We start from the raw sequence: 15,895 nt of genomic DNA, 5'->3' as shown, positions 1-15,895 counted from the left end.
GATAAACTTAATTCTATAGACTCGATCGCATCGTCCCGGCCGCTCCCCCCCCCCCCCCCCCCCAGAAGTAAGACTATTCCTATTATTTTTGACACTTTTCTATTTACCCCGCTATCATGACCGTTCCACTGTGAACACCGTGCAATAGCAAGTCTTTCCCCAGTAGGGCAGTTTTTATCTATACATTCCTTTTATTCATTTTTTTTTTCAGACCGCCCAATCCACCGGCCGATCGCACACGGTGGGTATGCGTCACCTATTATGCAGAGGAAACAACAATAGTTGGTGGCCGCATAATGAGCTGTGAACGCTCGCCCTAGACTATTTATTTTATATGGACACTCCAGGCGCATTTCTGCCGTGAGCGTCGCCGTGAGGTTCCATATAAAGTCCAAGGGCGATAAAATCGTTCCCACGCGCCGTGTGGTGAATGTGCGAGTGAAAGCGTGCGAATGTGAGCCGACACTCGCAGCTGAACCTCGGCCACGCCGAGGGAGGAAAGCGGAGAGGAAGCGCGCCGTCTTCCACCGCGCGAAAGGCTGCTGGGGGGCGGGGGCCGCGTACGTTCTGCTCAGGGCGGCCCGGCTGGCCACTGTCTTTCTCTATGGCTGTATCCTGAAACCCATCTGTAATTGGGACAGAGTCTGCCGCGCGCGTTGTTTTCGCGGGAAGAAAAGAAACGCGGGCAAGACAGATGACGATTATTGTTGTGGGACAAGATAAGCCCCAAAGGGTGTAAATTTTTCTAAGAATGTAAAGTGTTGTTTGGGGACAAGAAAAGCCCCAAAGGGTATAAATTTTCTTTAGAGTGAAGTACCGGGCTTTAAAGAAAGGAAATGCGGACAAGACAGAAGATGATTATCGTTGTGTGGCAAGATATTACGACCCAAAGGGTGTGCATTTGTCTAAGAGTGCAAGAATCAGGCGCACAGCGACAGCGTTAAAGAAAGAAAAGGCGCATGAGATCGATGGTGATTACTGTTGTAGGACGAAGATACACCCCAAAGGGTGTAAGCATTTTTAAAGTAGCATCTACGAATGACAATACGTGCGTGGCGGGAAATATTTCTTTGGGTTAACTTTAGCATTATTCTTTGAGCAAATTCTTTATTAATGCAGATTACTGCTCACCGGTTATACTTTCATGTCTAGAAAGCTATGCGGGAAAGAGCAGGGTCACAATCTAAAAAAAAAAAGAAAAGATTTGCATCATTTGGGGTTTATCTGTTCCCAAACAAATAATTGTAGTTTAATTGTCTTGGGTCCTTTCCCTTTCTTTAACGCTGCGCGCTTCGGTTTTTCCTAATCACGAACGGCGTGCCCGTTAATTATCAGCGTGAGATATACCATTCTTGATAGGAAAGTAGCGAGTGCAGAGTTTTCAAGAAAGGAAGCGCAAGCGAGACGATAACGGGAATGTGATCATTGTTTGGGGACAAGACACGTCCCAAAGGGTGTACACTTTTTTCAGAGTGTCAACAGCGATAAAGTAGATAGGTATGCTCACAAGAAAGATAGCAATTATCGTCGATTTGCGAGAGAGAAGTACAATTAAGCGGGTGTAACACTTAGAAAGGTGGTGGATCAAGACTTCCAAATGGGCTAGTTAGAAAGTTGGATTCCCCCCCCCCCCATGATTACGAAACTTTAGCACAACCACAAGGGACAAAGAAAGGGAGTGCACAACAGGAGCGCTGTCTCACAACTGAATTTTTATTGGAAACTTCCCAGAACATATACACATACAAAAGGAAAAAAAGAAAAGGAAAAGACCGCAGAACACCAGAATCAAACCACAACGCAGCATCCCAGGAAAATACAGACGTAACAGACGTGACGCACCAGCTGTTAATCGGCACGGGTAATATAAAACGAATCATCAGTGTATTAGTATGGCCAGGTTAGCGATTCCTAGCTAACGCATGCGTATTTGAATTTCCTAATGAAAAAAAAAAAGCCTCTACAAGTTCACGGGTTGCCATGGTCCTGGCTTTTATACAAAATCGAGCACCTCTCGAATTATGGTTTGCAGCCTCATTTGTCGCAGCGCTGTGCACTTTCTTTCTTTGTCCCTTTTGTTTGTCCTGAAGTTTCGCAACCATGAACCTAAAAAGGTTTACCTAAAGGGATGAGTACGCTCCGAGGAAGTTCACACCATCTGGGGCGTATCTGGTCCCCAAACAATAATTGTCACATATGTCTTGCTTGCGTTTCCTTGAAACTCCGCGCTCACTAATTTTCCGCCGAGAATGCTAAGTCACACTAATAACGCCATTGGTGTTCGTGATCTTTGAACTACACACTAAAATAATTTACGCCCTTGAAAGAGTAAATATGGGTATAAATCGGCCTACAATTCTCACCCTTACACCCAAAAATGAGGTAACGGTGTGATGAGCCAGCAGTTATCTGCAACGGCGGCCGCGAGTTCATGCGACCACGAGAACATCAACATCTCTTCAGCTCTGGTTCATACGTTAACCAGTCGTTAACCAAATAATTATTTCCAAACCACAACTAGTAGACTGAACTACCCTCGAGTGTGAATGGCCGCCCTGTACACTTGGATGGATGGATTGATGGATGGATGGATGGATGGATGGATGGATGGATGGATGGATGGATGCTATGAGCGTCCCTTTTGGAATGGGTTGCGCCGCCAAGCTCTTGTTATTATATTGCTTAATGTCCTACCTATATTAAAAAGACATCACCAAACTTTCTGAACCTCTGTTGGGAACTTTGTTTTTGTACGCCCTCCGTTGTTTGTCGTTTCCCTATTTTTCTTCCACCAATATTTCAGTCGCCTCTTATATAAATCTCAATTGCGGACATGTTTACTTTTCCCCTGCTCTTGCTGAACCCAAGAGCTTTAAGGAGGCCCGAGGTGCCTAAATCGACCGCTGGGCAGATATCTTCACATTCTAATAAAACGTGCTCCATCGTTTCCCTATAGCGTTACCGCAGAAATCACATGCTTCTTCTTCCTTGTTGTATCTCGCTTTACAACTCGCTTCGAAAATACCTTCCCTTTGAGTTACCATAAATTGTTTCTTAAGTAGTTAAGTGGTTATTCATAGCAGGTTTGTTTTACATTGTCGCCACCCATAAGACTGTCTCAGCCTCTCTGACTTTGCGCTCGACATTCTTTGTTGCCATGTTACTCGCTACATGCTGATCGCGTATACTTCCTGATAGACTTCCTAGTCCTTGTCCTGCACTGCGAATCAATGGTTTTCCTGTACAAATATCTGAACACTCTCCCAGCCCATTTACTTTCTTCCAAATTCCTCAGTCGTTCTTCATAATCAATCTTACTGTGAGCTTCCCTCACTTCAAAACTTGTCCAGCCCGTATCACCCTGCACAGCTTCATTTGTTGTCTTCCCGTGAGCGCTTAATGCGAGGCGTCCCACTGACCTTTGGTTGCCATCGAGTCCCGATTGTACCCCTGGCTTCCATCAAACAACCGCATTTCCAAATGCAAGTACTGGAACTTGCAAACTTGCAAAGGAAAATGCAAGTTCTAACTTGCTCGTTAGCTGCATCACCACGTGTCGTAATTTCGCCGCACCAATCGTTGGTTACTCACGCTGATTTTTTTTTTTTTCATTGTCACTGTACACAATTATAAAGCTAAGCTGCAAGAACAAGATCAAAACGCTATACAGAAAGAACCATGACGCTGCGGAAGCGTCTGGAAACATGCTTTGATATCGGTTTTTGTGAGATTCTGTAGGCATCTGGAAATCTGTTTTCTAGACGGAGTTTTCTGCGACGTCTTTCAAACCAGGTTTAGACCGTCTGTGAAATGGATTACAAGCCGGACGTCAGACTAACTAGACATACGTTTTATACAGTAGGAGCTTCTATTCCGCGTCTTCTTTCGGACGTTTTCATTGTCTCGAATAAACGATGAAAAAAAGAAAACGTAATTGTATCCCTTCTGTGGTAGCTGTATATCGAGGGGCGTGATGGGAGTCTTACAGGAGCTGTCACTTCACGAAATGCTGGTCTTCCGTTTCGCCTGACAAGAAGGCGTCTGCGTTCTGTTGACATGAACGAGGATGACCTCGGCGGCCGATATTTTAAGGCGCATGCGAGGGAGGAGCTAAGGCATACATTGTCATCGAGCAAGTATACACACATTGCACCGAGGTTCGGTGAGTGGTAAGTATTGGTTTTGAGCCATCCTTTGAATTGTCTTCAGTGTACGCTGCAGCCTTTATTTTGTTGCTCTGTCCTGATATAGTAGGATTTATTTAAGCTAATTATTTTAATCGCGCGTGGAAGACGCAGTTCTACTCGTCGGCAAATCAGTTTTGTGGGAGTCCGTAAGTGGAGGAAAGCTCACGAAAGAGAAAAATGTCGTACACCCGGCTGCGTCAAGAAACTACAAAGGAAACCCAGGTGGTTTCAATTCCTACGAAGTTGTATATATCTTCGTTTAGCTACGAAGTTGTAGCTATGGGTTTAATTCCTACAGAGAAAAGCCGTACACGCGTTTTCACTTCCTACAAAGGACACCCCGCTTTCCTTTGTAGTGGCTGTGCGTTGCAGTAGAGCGGATGGCAATTGTTCGTTTGCATGCATTCCCTACTGGTTGAGCTGGATTGGAAAAGAAGGGCACTATATAAATCAGTATTCACAATTCACTAACAAGGAAACTTTCGCTAATTAACTTAGGAATTTGAGCCGGTGAGTTTGTAAGGCATACGCACAAAAGGAATTCTGAGGTTGGCACGTTTCGAGAACTGAAAACTGAGGATATATATATATATATATATATATTCAGTGGTGCCAACAAAGGCACCAAGGACAACATAGCGCAAATTACTTGTAGTTACTATATAATTGAATTAAAGGAATGATTAATGTATGGAAATGAAAATGGATGAAAATATAACTGGTCGCAGGTAGCGGGCACCAGCACCCCGTTTGATCACATCCATGTAATCATTCAGGTAATCGAGAAATCTGCAGAGTACAATCAATTTCTCTATGTGGCTTCCATAGATTACGAAAAAGCATTTGATTCAGCAGAAATATGCCAACAGTCACAGAGGCATTACGTAATCAGGGAGTACAGGAGGCATATGTGAATATCTTGGGAAAATCTGCAAAGAATCCACAGCTACCTTGGTTCGACAAGAAATGTAGAAAGTCACCTATCAAGAAAGGGTCAGGCAAGGAGACACAATCTCTCCAATGCTATTCACTGCGTGCTTGGAAGAAGTATTCAAACTATTAAACTGGGAAGGGTTAGGAATGAGGATCAGCGGCGAATATTATCTCAGCAACCTTCGGCTTGCAGATAACACACTCCTGTTCAGTAACACTGGGGACGAATTAAAAATGATTGAGGACCTTAACAGAGAAAGTGTAATAGTGGGTTTGAATATTAATATGCAGAAGACAAAGATAATGTTTAATAGCCTGGCAACGAAATAAGAGTTCAGGATCGCCAGTCAGCCTCTAGAGTCTGTAAAGGTAAGTTTATCTAGGTCAATTACTCCCATAAGACTCTGATATCACGAAGGAAAATTACAGAAAAATAAAAATGGGTTGGAGTGCATGCGGCAGGCATTGCCAGATACTGACTGGGAGCTTACCACAAATGCCCTTAGGCGGTCCCAAAAAAGTCGCAGTTTCGGCCGAAAGGTGAAGCATCGATTGCGAAAGCAAATTAGTCGACCGCTATACGAAGTAAGGATAGTAGTTCTATCGGCCGTATAAACATGTAAACATAGGCACACTAATTAAATTAACAAGCGTGGTGCCACGCGCGCACGAACAAACATGAACCCATCTGACTAGATGACCGTGGAAGCTCGCTGTCAGAACGCTTGCGCGAGGAAGTGCGGCAGCAGCAGCGAGCGAAGCTCGTGCTGTTTATCGCTCCAACGCAAAGTGAGCGCCGTAAACACACCGCACGCACAAAGCTGCGAGCCGCCGATGTACCTAGACTCTGCTTCCTACGCGGATCGCTTTCAACATGGCTTTCAAGATACGCTTGCACGACTACGCGCAGCCGCCACCTGCGCAGTTGCAGCCGGAGTAGAACGCCACCTTATCTCTCTCCCCTCCCCCCTCCCGGTGCCTTGCAACGTTGGGTGCTCGCGCACGACGACGAAAGACGGCGCGCTTCCTCCTCGCTTTCGTCTCTTTCGCGTGGGCGAGATAGAGTCGCGATCGTCGGCTCCCTTCGCACGCCTTCATTCGCACATACTGCGTAGGGCACGTGGCGACGGTGTTATCGCCTTTGGACTTTATACGGAACCTCGCGGCGACGGCAACCGCGACGGTGGAAATGCACTTGGAGTGTCCATATAACTGATATTGCAATAAAGGAAAATGTAGTCTCAGCTATATATTAGTTGCACTTTTCAGTGCAGGCTAAATTGCCCGCTTTAAATAGTATAGATGGAGTGGGGAAGAAAAGTGCCTCCCTTGCCCCCCTGGTAAATACGCCTATGGCTACATATAGTTCCGAAATTTATTCCAGCTCGATGCGCGTGCTTCCAGAACTGACCGGCTTCAATCGAATACTGGTTATGCTCATGATTGTTGTGTTTTACGTTTGCAGGAACAAGATATGCTTCACGAAAATTCGATGCCCTATCACGTCACGGTGCTCGCGCTGCTGGTCTGTGGTGGCGTCGTCCTGCGATGCCTCGAGGCCAAGCCAGATGACAAGACGCCGAATCGTCTCAAAAATGAATGCCCGGTAAAAACATTGGTAAACACGGCCAACGGCCCGGTCAAGGGATTCATCGCGAAGTCGCCTCTCGGAAAGCCAGTGCGTGTCTTTTACGGTATACCGTACGGTAAGCCTCCCATCGGTCAACGCAGGTTCGATCGTGCCGAACGTATCGAACCGTGGACAGACGTCTTCGACGCCACAGTGAAGCCCAACTCCTGCTTTCAAGTGTTGGACACACTCTACGGAAACTTCAGCGGCAGCGTCATGTGGAACGCCAACACGAGAATGAGCGAGGACTGTCTCAAGCTCAACGTCTGGACACCCGGTTGTTCGCCTTCTAAGAAACCATTCGCCGTTCTCGTCTGGATCTACGGCGGCGGCTTCTACAGCGGCACTTCGACGCTGGACGTCTACGATGCTAGGACTCTGGTTTCGGAGGAAAACGTGGTCGTGGTCTCGATGAACTATCGCGTAGCGTCTCTCGGCTTCCTCTCCTTCGGCAATGAGCACCTGCCCGGAAACGCCGGCCTCTACGACCAACACCTGGCGCTCCGGTGGGTCCGAGAGAACATCGCAGCCTTCGGAGGCAATCCGACTCGAGTGACGCTTTTCGGCGAGAGCGCCGGAGCTGTCAGCGTGGGCTTGCACATCTTGTCGCCGCTCTCCAAGCCACTCTTCGCCAGGGCCATTCTTCAGAGCGGATCGCCCACTGTGCCCTGGGGCTTCAAGGACAGGCACACGGCTCGGAAAGCCGCAAGAAGGCTGGCTACTGCTTTGAGATGCCCGGACGGCTTGGGGAAACCCACACTGAATTGTCTCCGCAGCAAGGACGCCAAAGATATCGTCAAAAGCGAATCGAATAACGGTGGCATTGTCGACTTTCCGTTCGTTCCCGTCGAAGACGGCGCTTTCCTTCCAGGCACGCCGCAGGCGCTGATGGATTCGGGTGCATTCGCGAGAAACATCAGCGTCATGCTGGGTTCCAACGTTAACGAAGGTTCCTATTTCCTGCAGTATTTTTTCGGACTCTCGGTGAGGGAACAGAACCCGCAAGTTACGACACAAAAATTCGCAGCTGCTTTAAAAGCGCTGGATCCGTCGCTGAGAGGGACGCCGGTCGACAAGGTCCTGAAGATGTACACAGCCGGTAAGATGCCTTCCACAGCCGCGGAGATCTTGAAGGCCCTGGACTCGATAGTAGGTGATTACCACTTCACGTGTCCCGTAGTGCGGTGGGCGGACCGCTTCGTCCAAGCGGGGATACCGGCGTACCAGTACGTGTTCGCGCGCAGGTATTCGCGGAACCCGTGGCCCCTGTGGATGGGCGTAATTCACGGCGAGGAGGTCGCCTTCGTGTTCGGCGAGCCGCTCGACCACTCGCAGCGGTGCAGCGAAGAGGACAAAAGCGTGAGCCGTCGCCTCATGCGGTACTGGGCTAACTTCGCCAAGACCGTGTGCGTATACGCACGCGCTTCGGCCGTGGCACATTTACTGGCCGTTTTCACATGCGCTTCGGACATGCTACAGATTTCGCGTAAAGCTTGTTTCACATGCAAGCGATTGAGCGAATGGAGCGAACAGCGGCGCGGCGCTGCGAAGCTTTTCGCGAGGTTTCGTTTCACATGCATTGCCGCCGCGCGTTTTCCGCCGCTGCGAATATCAGTGTTGCTGGCAAAAAAGACGGGACTTTCAGCCAGTTTCGGTAGTTTGCGACTACCTATATAAGCATGGCTTTGTCCCTGCCGCTCGAATCATTATTTTATAAATACATATCCTGCGTTTAGCAATTATAAATTCGTTGAAAAGCTCTCTTGGCATGTTGCCCGTACCACGTGTAGCAAGTAAATAACCATCCTCCTATGCGCAGGCTTTCCCACACTAGTCCTTCACTGGTCACGTGTCGAGACGGGCCGTTCGGAAGCGGTGCTGCCGCTCTGCCGCTGCGACGAAATTCCAACTTGCCCGAACCTCGCCGCTCCCGCCGCTAGTGCCGCCGCCGCCGCTCGAAACAGATTTCTGCGGCGCGGCGGCAGGATTCGCGAGCATTTTCGCTTGCATGTGAAACAGGCTTAAGGCGGCTGCCGCTGACGACCCTCGATATAACGAACACGGTTATACCGAATTATCGGATACAACGAAGCGAACCTGATATGTTTATCGCCGATGTCAGCCTGTAACAAACCTATGCTTGTAACGAACATCGGATATCAGAAATGTATTTTCGTGCCCAATGAGACTTTGTCATGCGAAGTTCGATTATATGAGGCTTACTGCGAGCGAGAGATTACTTGAAAAATGCTGGTCACATCTCACGTGTTTTACGTAGTCGGATTATCTGTGTATGTACCATTTGGTACAACAGCATCAATTAGCACTGGACTCTGTCGCGGAACATGAAAGCTGCAGTCATGATGGGAGTCAAGATTACTCCTTTAATGGGATAAAATATCTAACAATTAGATTACGGAAATTAATACGTGAAGACAACCAACAGATTATTCTGGTGAAATCACAGAAATGCAACGCAACTAAAAACAGGAGAACAGAAATGTTTCAAAAATTATCATTTTTTTTACAACCCAGGTAGCACACAAAGTCTTGAAAACGTCGTATTAAGGGATTCAACGTCTGAAACGGATTTTTGACCAAAATCGACGCATCAAAGACGTTCCAAACAAGATAGCTTAAAAACAAGGGGTGAATACGTTTTGATAACGTTGGAAGCCAGGCAGCTTAAAAACGAGGGGTGAATACGTTTTGAAAACGACTCAAGGCGCCACCGCCACGCCACGGTGCGTCAGCCTCTTAAGCGGCTTCTACAATATTCAACAACCCATCAACGCGATCCAACCTTGCGCAAGGTGGCGATACCGTCGTCAAATCATGTGACCAAGGTGGCCACGTGATTCGTGATGCCGGGCGAGCCGGGCATAGTCGCGTCGTCATGGCGTCGTCGCGTCACCGCACTCGCATTGTGCTGTGGTGTGTTTGCGGCTGTTCTGAATGTGCTGCCGCTGCCCTTTGCTATGTAAGTGTTGCAGTGTTTTGCTGTCAAGAAAACGATATACTGTGATCAGTTTGGGTTGTGCAATATGTTTGTGTGGTTTTAATTTGGAAATCAGTAGTGTTTTCAATTGTTATGTGACCAAGGCGGCCATGTTATTCGTGAAGCCGGGCATAGTTGTGTTATCGCACTCGCATGGCACTATGGTCTGTTTGCGACTGTTCTGAATGTGCTGCCGCTGCCCTTTGTCATGTAAGTGTTGCAGTGCTTTGCTGTCAAGAAAACGACATTCTGTGATTAGTTTGGGTTGTGCGATCTATTTGAGCCGGGCATAATAGCGTTATCGCACTTGCATTGCGCTGTGGTATGATAGCGGCTGTTCTGAATGTGCTGCCGCTGCCCTTTGTCATGTAAGTGTTGCAGGGTTTTGCCGTCAAGAAAACGACGTTCTGTGATTAGTTTGGGTTGTGCGATCTGTTTGTGTAGTTTAATTTGGAAATCAGTAGTGTTTTCAATTGGAGGGCGCGGAGTGGAGGGCACTAATCAGCTCTTCAAGTTCATTGTCATGATATGTGAGGCGCCTTTTCACTGACGCTGTAATTAAGGCGTTAAGGGCAGTATAAGGACGAAAGTTAGAGGGACGAAATCGTGCCTGTGTGTCCCTAGCGTCGGGATCGGCCGCTATGAGTGATCCTAACAAGAAAGCATTTTGCAGAATGCGAAGAAAGGCGGCAAAATTTCTGTCTGTGCGCACCTTGCCGATCTCCGCAATAGAGCCGTCATCGTGGTATTTTAGTCTCCCGTTTAGCAAGTGTTTTGCAGACAAGGGAACTGGTTCAAACAGGCTTTTTTTTTAATGATTCAGTACTAGTGCGGTATCCCAAAAGGTGAGGTCAAGTGCTCGCCCTATTTTCTTCCCTCGCGCTACAGCGCACTGACCGAATTTTGCGTGCACCATACCGTGCTTTTATATCGTTTGTGCTTCAGGTTCTCGATTCTGTTTTCGCCCCCTTTACCCACGTGATGGGTATTTCATGGTATTACCGGGTACCACATGTGTCCATATATTGTGTCCAATATATGAAACGGCCAAATTCGATTGTATTTGATGCCTCAAATGGTAGTAATGTATTGAGTCCCCTGTAGCTTTGTGCTTGTTATCAATTTTACTATTTGGCGAATGGATACAGCATGTACGCTGCATAACTCGCTTGTGGATACTGCATACGTGAGTCGAGTATGCCCTTGGTATAAAATAACTTGTATGCTTTAGGTAGTACGATTGTTTGCAGTTTGGGACATCTGTCGGAATGTACGCTGTGCGCCCTTCGCGCTTTACGGCGGCCTGCCCAGTTCGTGCGGGTGCCATGTGTGCGCATGGAGTTCGCGAAGCGCTCTCGCAGTTTTATATATATATATATATATATATGTGTGTGTGTGTGTGTGTTCTGTTCGCGCGCTTCGCACAACAGGGCATGTCGCAGTTCTTTGTCCTTGTGCAACACATTTTCCTAGCGTACGTCTGTGCATTATTTGATACCGGTTTTACACATGGCTCCCACATAGGGAACACTTTAAGTTCAATGCTACTGAGTGAAGAGCAAGTGCATATATATGCCAGTGGTGGTATGTGGGCAAGTCTCTCTGGTGAAGCCAATACTTGTGCGTTCAATACATTTCAATTACCAGCGTAGTGCATCAATGTGTCTACTTCTACAAAATGGAGCACCAGTGCAGATATCTGAGCATACCTGTCCAGGGCAGCAAGTGTGTCTACATTGAAACCACTACCAGCATGTGGGGCAGTTCTATTTCCAGCAGCGGGACTGCACAATAATCAGTAGGGTGCTCTCAAGCTGGGGTGAATTGGTAAACATCAGTGGAACTGTGCCTGGACTTTGTGGCAAATGTTTTTGGATGTGAAAGTGTGAGTGAACTGGCAAAGAACTTGCTCTGGGCTACATGTGTTAAACGTTTTTCTCATTCAGAGTGCTTTTTTTTTACTTTAGGAGACTGGAGATGTGCGCAAAGTGTGACATGTCAGTGTGCTAATTAATGTACTTGCTGGTTTGCAAATTATTCGTTGCAACTTTGTTTTTGCCAGAGAGGTACAACTTTGCCTCTTGTAAAGGGCTTTTTAGATAAAACACATACTATTTATTATGACCATTGCTTCCTTTGTTACACAAATGCAGCTTCCAGTGTATTCCAGTTTATTTCCATGTTTATGTAAGTTTCTAATATGAGGCTTGCATATTCATTTCTCACGTTCTGGAGTGGCAAGATGCAGCATTACTGTCTCATCGTTCGCTGTACTACAGTAGTGTTCACTTGTTACACTGAATCCCCCGTTTAAGTATTCTGTACTAATTTCACTTTTTTGCTTTTTTTTGTGTTATGATTATTTTTTCTCGCCATTACCTTCTTTGATATATCCTAAAGGCAATATTTCCAATTTTGCATTGTTCCCATTTTTTTAATTTCTGTCACAGGAATGGTATGCGGTGGTATTTCTTTTTGTGCTCTTTTCAAGCTTCTAGCTGATAGGTAACATTGCTTGGAGGCAGTTACCATCCGATTCATACTCTTGCATTTTTCAGTCTACTTCTTCCATTCGCTCCGATGTCACTTCTGCATAACTCTAGTCCATCTAATAGCACGTGCACTTTACTATGATAAATTAGACACTTTAGTACACTCCAGGTTTTTCTGTTCATTTTTGTATGTGTACTTGGAATTTTGTTTATGTGCTAGTGAATGTTCACTTTCGAGTTCATTACGAATCCTTTCTGCGACTTTTGTCATTGTTGATGTACCTTTACTTCTATTTGCATTTCTCACACAGTTTGTTCGAACCTTGCATAAGCATTACATTTTAATAAAGTGTTTTTGCTTTGTCACAATGTTCTCATTTCATGCACTCTTGGCATGAAGGGCTTGGTCTGGCCACCTGCCAAGACGTGGCCATTTGTTCTTTGCAGGATGTCATTCCCATTGTGGTTGTAAGCATCGTAGCTTACTAAAGGCGGTATTAAGGATTTATTATTCCTAACAGGCTCATTTTCGTGCGACTTGGTAGAGGATGCGCCGGCCATGCGGGGAACAGTGCTTGGCACTGCGCCGTGGCTCTTACAGTCAACGCCGACGCTTCTACTCATCTGGGGCGCGATTGGAGATCGTTGTTCGAAACGCCCGATCAGTTTCACCTCACGCGATTGGCCTAGGCCGTGCCAACGGGTGCGGCTGACGACGTCTGCGCGGCATAGGCCAGTCGCGTAAGGCGAAACTAAACGCGTGTTTTGAACAACGATGTCTGATCGCGCCCGTCACCCGCGAAAATTAGCTTCAGATAATCGTAAACCTTTCAAGACCGCTTCTAGACCAGCTTTTTGATAACGTCCTAAAAACGTTTAGAAATTGGTTACGAATAGTTTTGCCAAAGGGATTACTTGTGTCTTTCCCAATCCTATTTCTAGACCAGCTTTTCGAATACGTCTTGCAGACCTGTTCTAGATCGTCTCAAGAAAGTAATTAAGCCGGACATTAGCAGAGATATACGACGTTTTCCCGCCGAAGTTCTCTCATTCGTGTCTTCTTTAACCCGTTTTTATCGTCTTGGATAAACGCTACGAAAACGTTACGTATCTCTTTTGTGCTACCTGGGAAAGCGCTTTTAACAGCATAGGCTAGGTGATCATTTGCCGCCACCTCGATTTAAAGGGGATGCTACTAACGATCATGATCACCATCATCACGTCCTGCAAAAAAAGCTTGAAGTCGAAGCTCAACTAGGTGCCCAGTGCAAATTTCGAGGACGGATCAAAAGCTAATCGCGCCAGAAGTAAATGGAAACGAAGTTTTCTAACAATGAAGGGCCGCTTTAACCATTAATATAAAACTATTTTCACATCCCAGGTCATATTCATAACATTGGCAAGTTTCTGTCATTTCACTGCACATTATAACAAGTTTATTAAGGCAAAAGCCATATGTCTCATCAGCCAGTGGACCTTGAGCGATGACGCGTCGACGACACGAAAGCTACAAAAAGGCTACGAACTCTCGACCTTTGGGGCTAACGAGGGCGACGTTAACTACAATAAAATTAAGGCACTCGAACCCACGACCTTCGGTGGTTATTAAGGCGAATTAAGAGTTGTTTAGGCACTCGGAACCACAACCACAGGCGGGAGGCGAACCCTCGACCTTTGAAATTAAGGGAGATGACTAAGCAAAGTACACTAAGCAAGAGGGATGACTAAGCGAAGCAGACTTTGCGAATGAAGGGGTATTTGTACGTCAGGTGTCCGTCTTCATTGCATCGGCACTTGCAGCTTTCGCCTTCGTCTTAGGGATAACGTAGACACCCGGTGAATTTTAAAATCACAAAATGAACATTAGAAACGAATGATCATCTCTTTCACGTATACAGGAATCCTTGGCGAATGACGGAGGGATAACCAGGACAGTCGGGCTCCCCGAGCGACATGGAGTGCTCTGAAACTTCTCGTCCAAGGTCGCCAGAATTAAACTTGTTGCAATTTCGCACAAAGCTTATGCTTGTACAAGTGCCGATTTGAAATATTCAGAAACAATTAGAAACATTTTCTCATTTTCGAATAGCGACTATTGGATTGGAAGGGCGAATATAGGATGGGGCAATATTCGACTATTTATTCAAAAGTTTCGGATATTCGCACACACCGTAGGCTTGTTTGAGAATACGGGGTTTAGATCGCCTCCTTATTACACGCATCAACCCGCGTACTTAGCACCACGAACAATCTATAGTTCTGCTGGTGGCCTTAACTTATAACCGAGTAAAAATTGACTCTTGCTGTGCCCAGGAACCCCAACTTCAGAGGAAGCGGATGGTCACAGTCGACCGATTGGCCCAGGCGCACGAATCGGCTCAAGCAACATCTGGTGCTGGATGTCAACAAAAGTGTCGGGTGCGCACACCGGGACACCTATTGCAAGTTTTGGAGGACCTACGATGCATCCATACCACTTCGGTCCCGTCCTGTCGGGAAGACTGTGGGTGCGCAAAGCAAGCCATCTCGTGTCAAAGTAGTACCAGAAAGTACTAAAGTGCACCAAAGTTCCAGAAGTTCGAACGCAAGACGTCGAGCTGGTCCTCGCTGAACTGTCAGCTTCTCGTTTTAACTTGGGGTCGGAGACCGCGGTACTGGCGCCCGTTACAGCAATAAAATGCGCCGCGGTGCGGCCAGGTGACGTCACAAGCACTCCGGGCAACTCCAGGCCCCGTAGAGTTCGGGGTTCTTACTCTGAACAGATTCTGTCACGGTCGCGTTTACAGCCGATCAGAGAGCGCATGTAGCCACGTTATGAGTCAATCACAGCTGATAGAATACAGCGCCTGGAACAACCCGAGGACACCTAAGCACTTCTTACGAGTTGTAAACGCAAAAGCATCAATGTCCAATTGAACACCGCTGAGCGATCCTTCGAGTTTTGCGCTGCGAGTAATGTGCCACAGTGCTACGTGCTGCTCCAGCCAGGGGGGATGTATTCTGCGACGATCACCTTCGGCGAAACTATCACCTTGGCCAGGCCTTCACCATCAAAGCGCCCTGATTGGCTGTTTTAGCAAGATGGGCTGAGCTGATTGGCTGGTTGAGCACTACGTCAACCGATTTTGCTCAACCAGCCAATCAGCGCGCGCCTGACGGCGATACTATTGCCGAGGTGGCACTGTCGCCAAACGTGATCGTCTCAGAATAAGTCTCCAGCCAGCAGCAGCAGCCTGCGGTGCCAATGCTGCATGCCACCGACGTCCTGCGCGACGAGAGACCGACAAAGCAGCAGCTAAGTGGGGGTGAGTGAGAGAGATACGGACCGCTCACTGTATTCCGAGAGCGATTCTCCTCCCCCCTCACGCGGCACGCTATCGCTGTAGCAGGTGATCCCTTTCGACCGCTATGCTCTGTCTAAAGCCCCTTGATAATTTGAAGGAGCGACACTCTCCTCCACGCGGCGCTTTCCTGCTGGATTCTCCTCGCCCGCCGGCTGCACACGGCACGCTTTTTCTCCTGGGCTCCCGCGGACGGGCCGCAGCATTCTATGGAGGCGCATTATTTTGCGCGCCATAGTGGTGCTGAAAATTTTGAGAAATGCTCATAACAGCATCGATAATGCTGAAAGCATCGTTTATGAGGTTTTTTTTTT

The 15,895-nt window shown here is 47.2% G+C and overlaps 1 protein-coding gene across 1 annotated transcript; it reads left to right on the top strand.

The window, feature by feature from the left end:
* Positions 1-4,082: 4,082 nt before the first annotated feature.
* LOC129383888 (acetylcholinesterase-like) lies at positions 4,083-14,952 on the top strand. Its single transcript, XM_055068885.2, has 3 exons — positions 4,083-4,169; positions 6,586-8,156; positions 14,554-14,952. Exons 2-3 carry the CDS (start codon positions 6,595-6,597, stop codon positions 14,849-14,851), a joined length of 1,860 nt encoding a protein of 619 aa, XP_054924860.1. The 5' UTR covers positions 4,083-4,169; positions 6,586-6,594; the 3' UTR covers positions 14,852-14,952.
* Positions 14,953-15,895: the final 943 nt, after the last annotated feature.

This window comes from Dermacentor andersoni, chromosome 9 (genome assembly GCF_023375885.2).
Source record: "Dermacentor andersoni chromosome 9, qqDerAnde1_hic_scaffold, whole genome shotgun sequence".
In the NCBI taxonomy this organism is placed as follows: domain Eukaryota; kingdom Metazoa; phylum Arthropoda; class Arachnida; order Ixodida; family Ixodidae; genus Dermacentor; species Dermacentor andersoni.
This window is presented reverse-complemented; position numbering and strand designations above follow the sequence as displayed.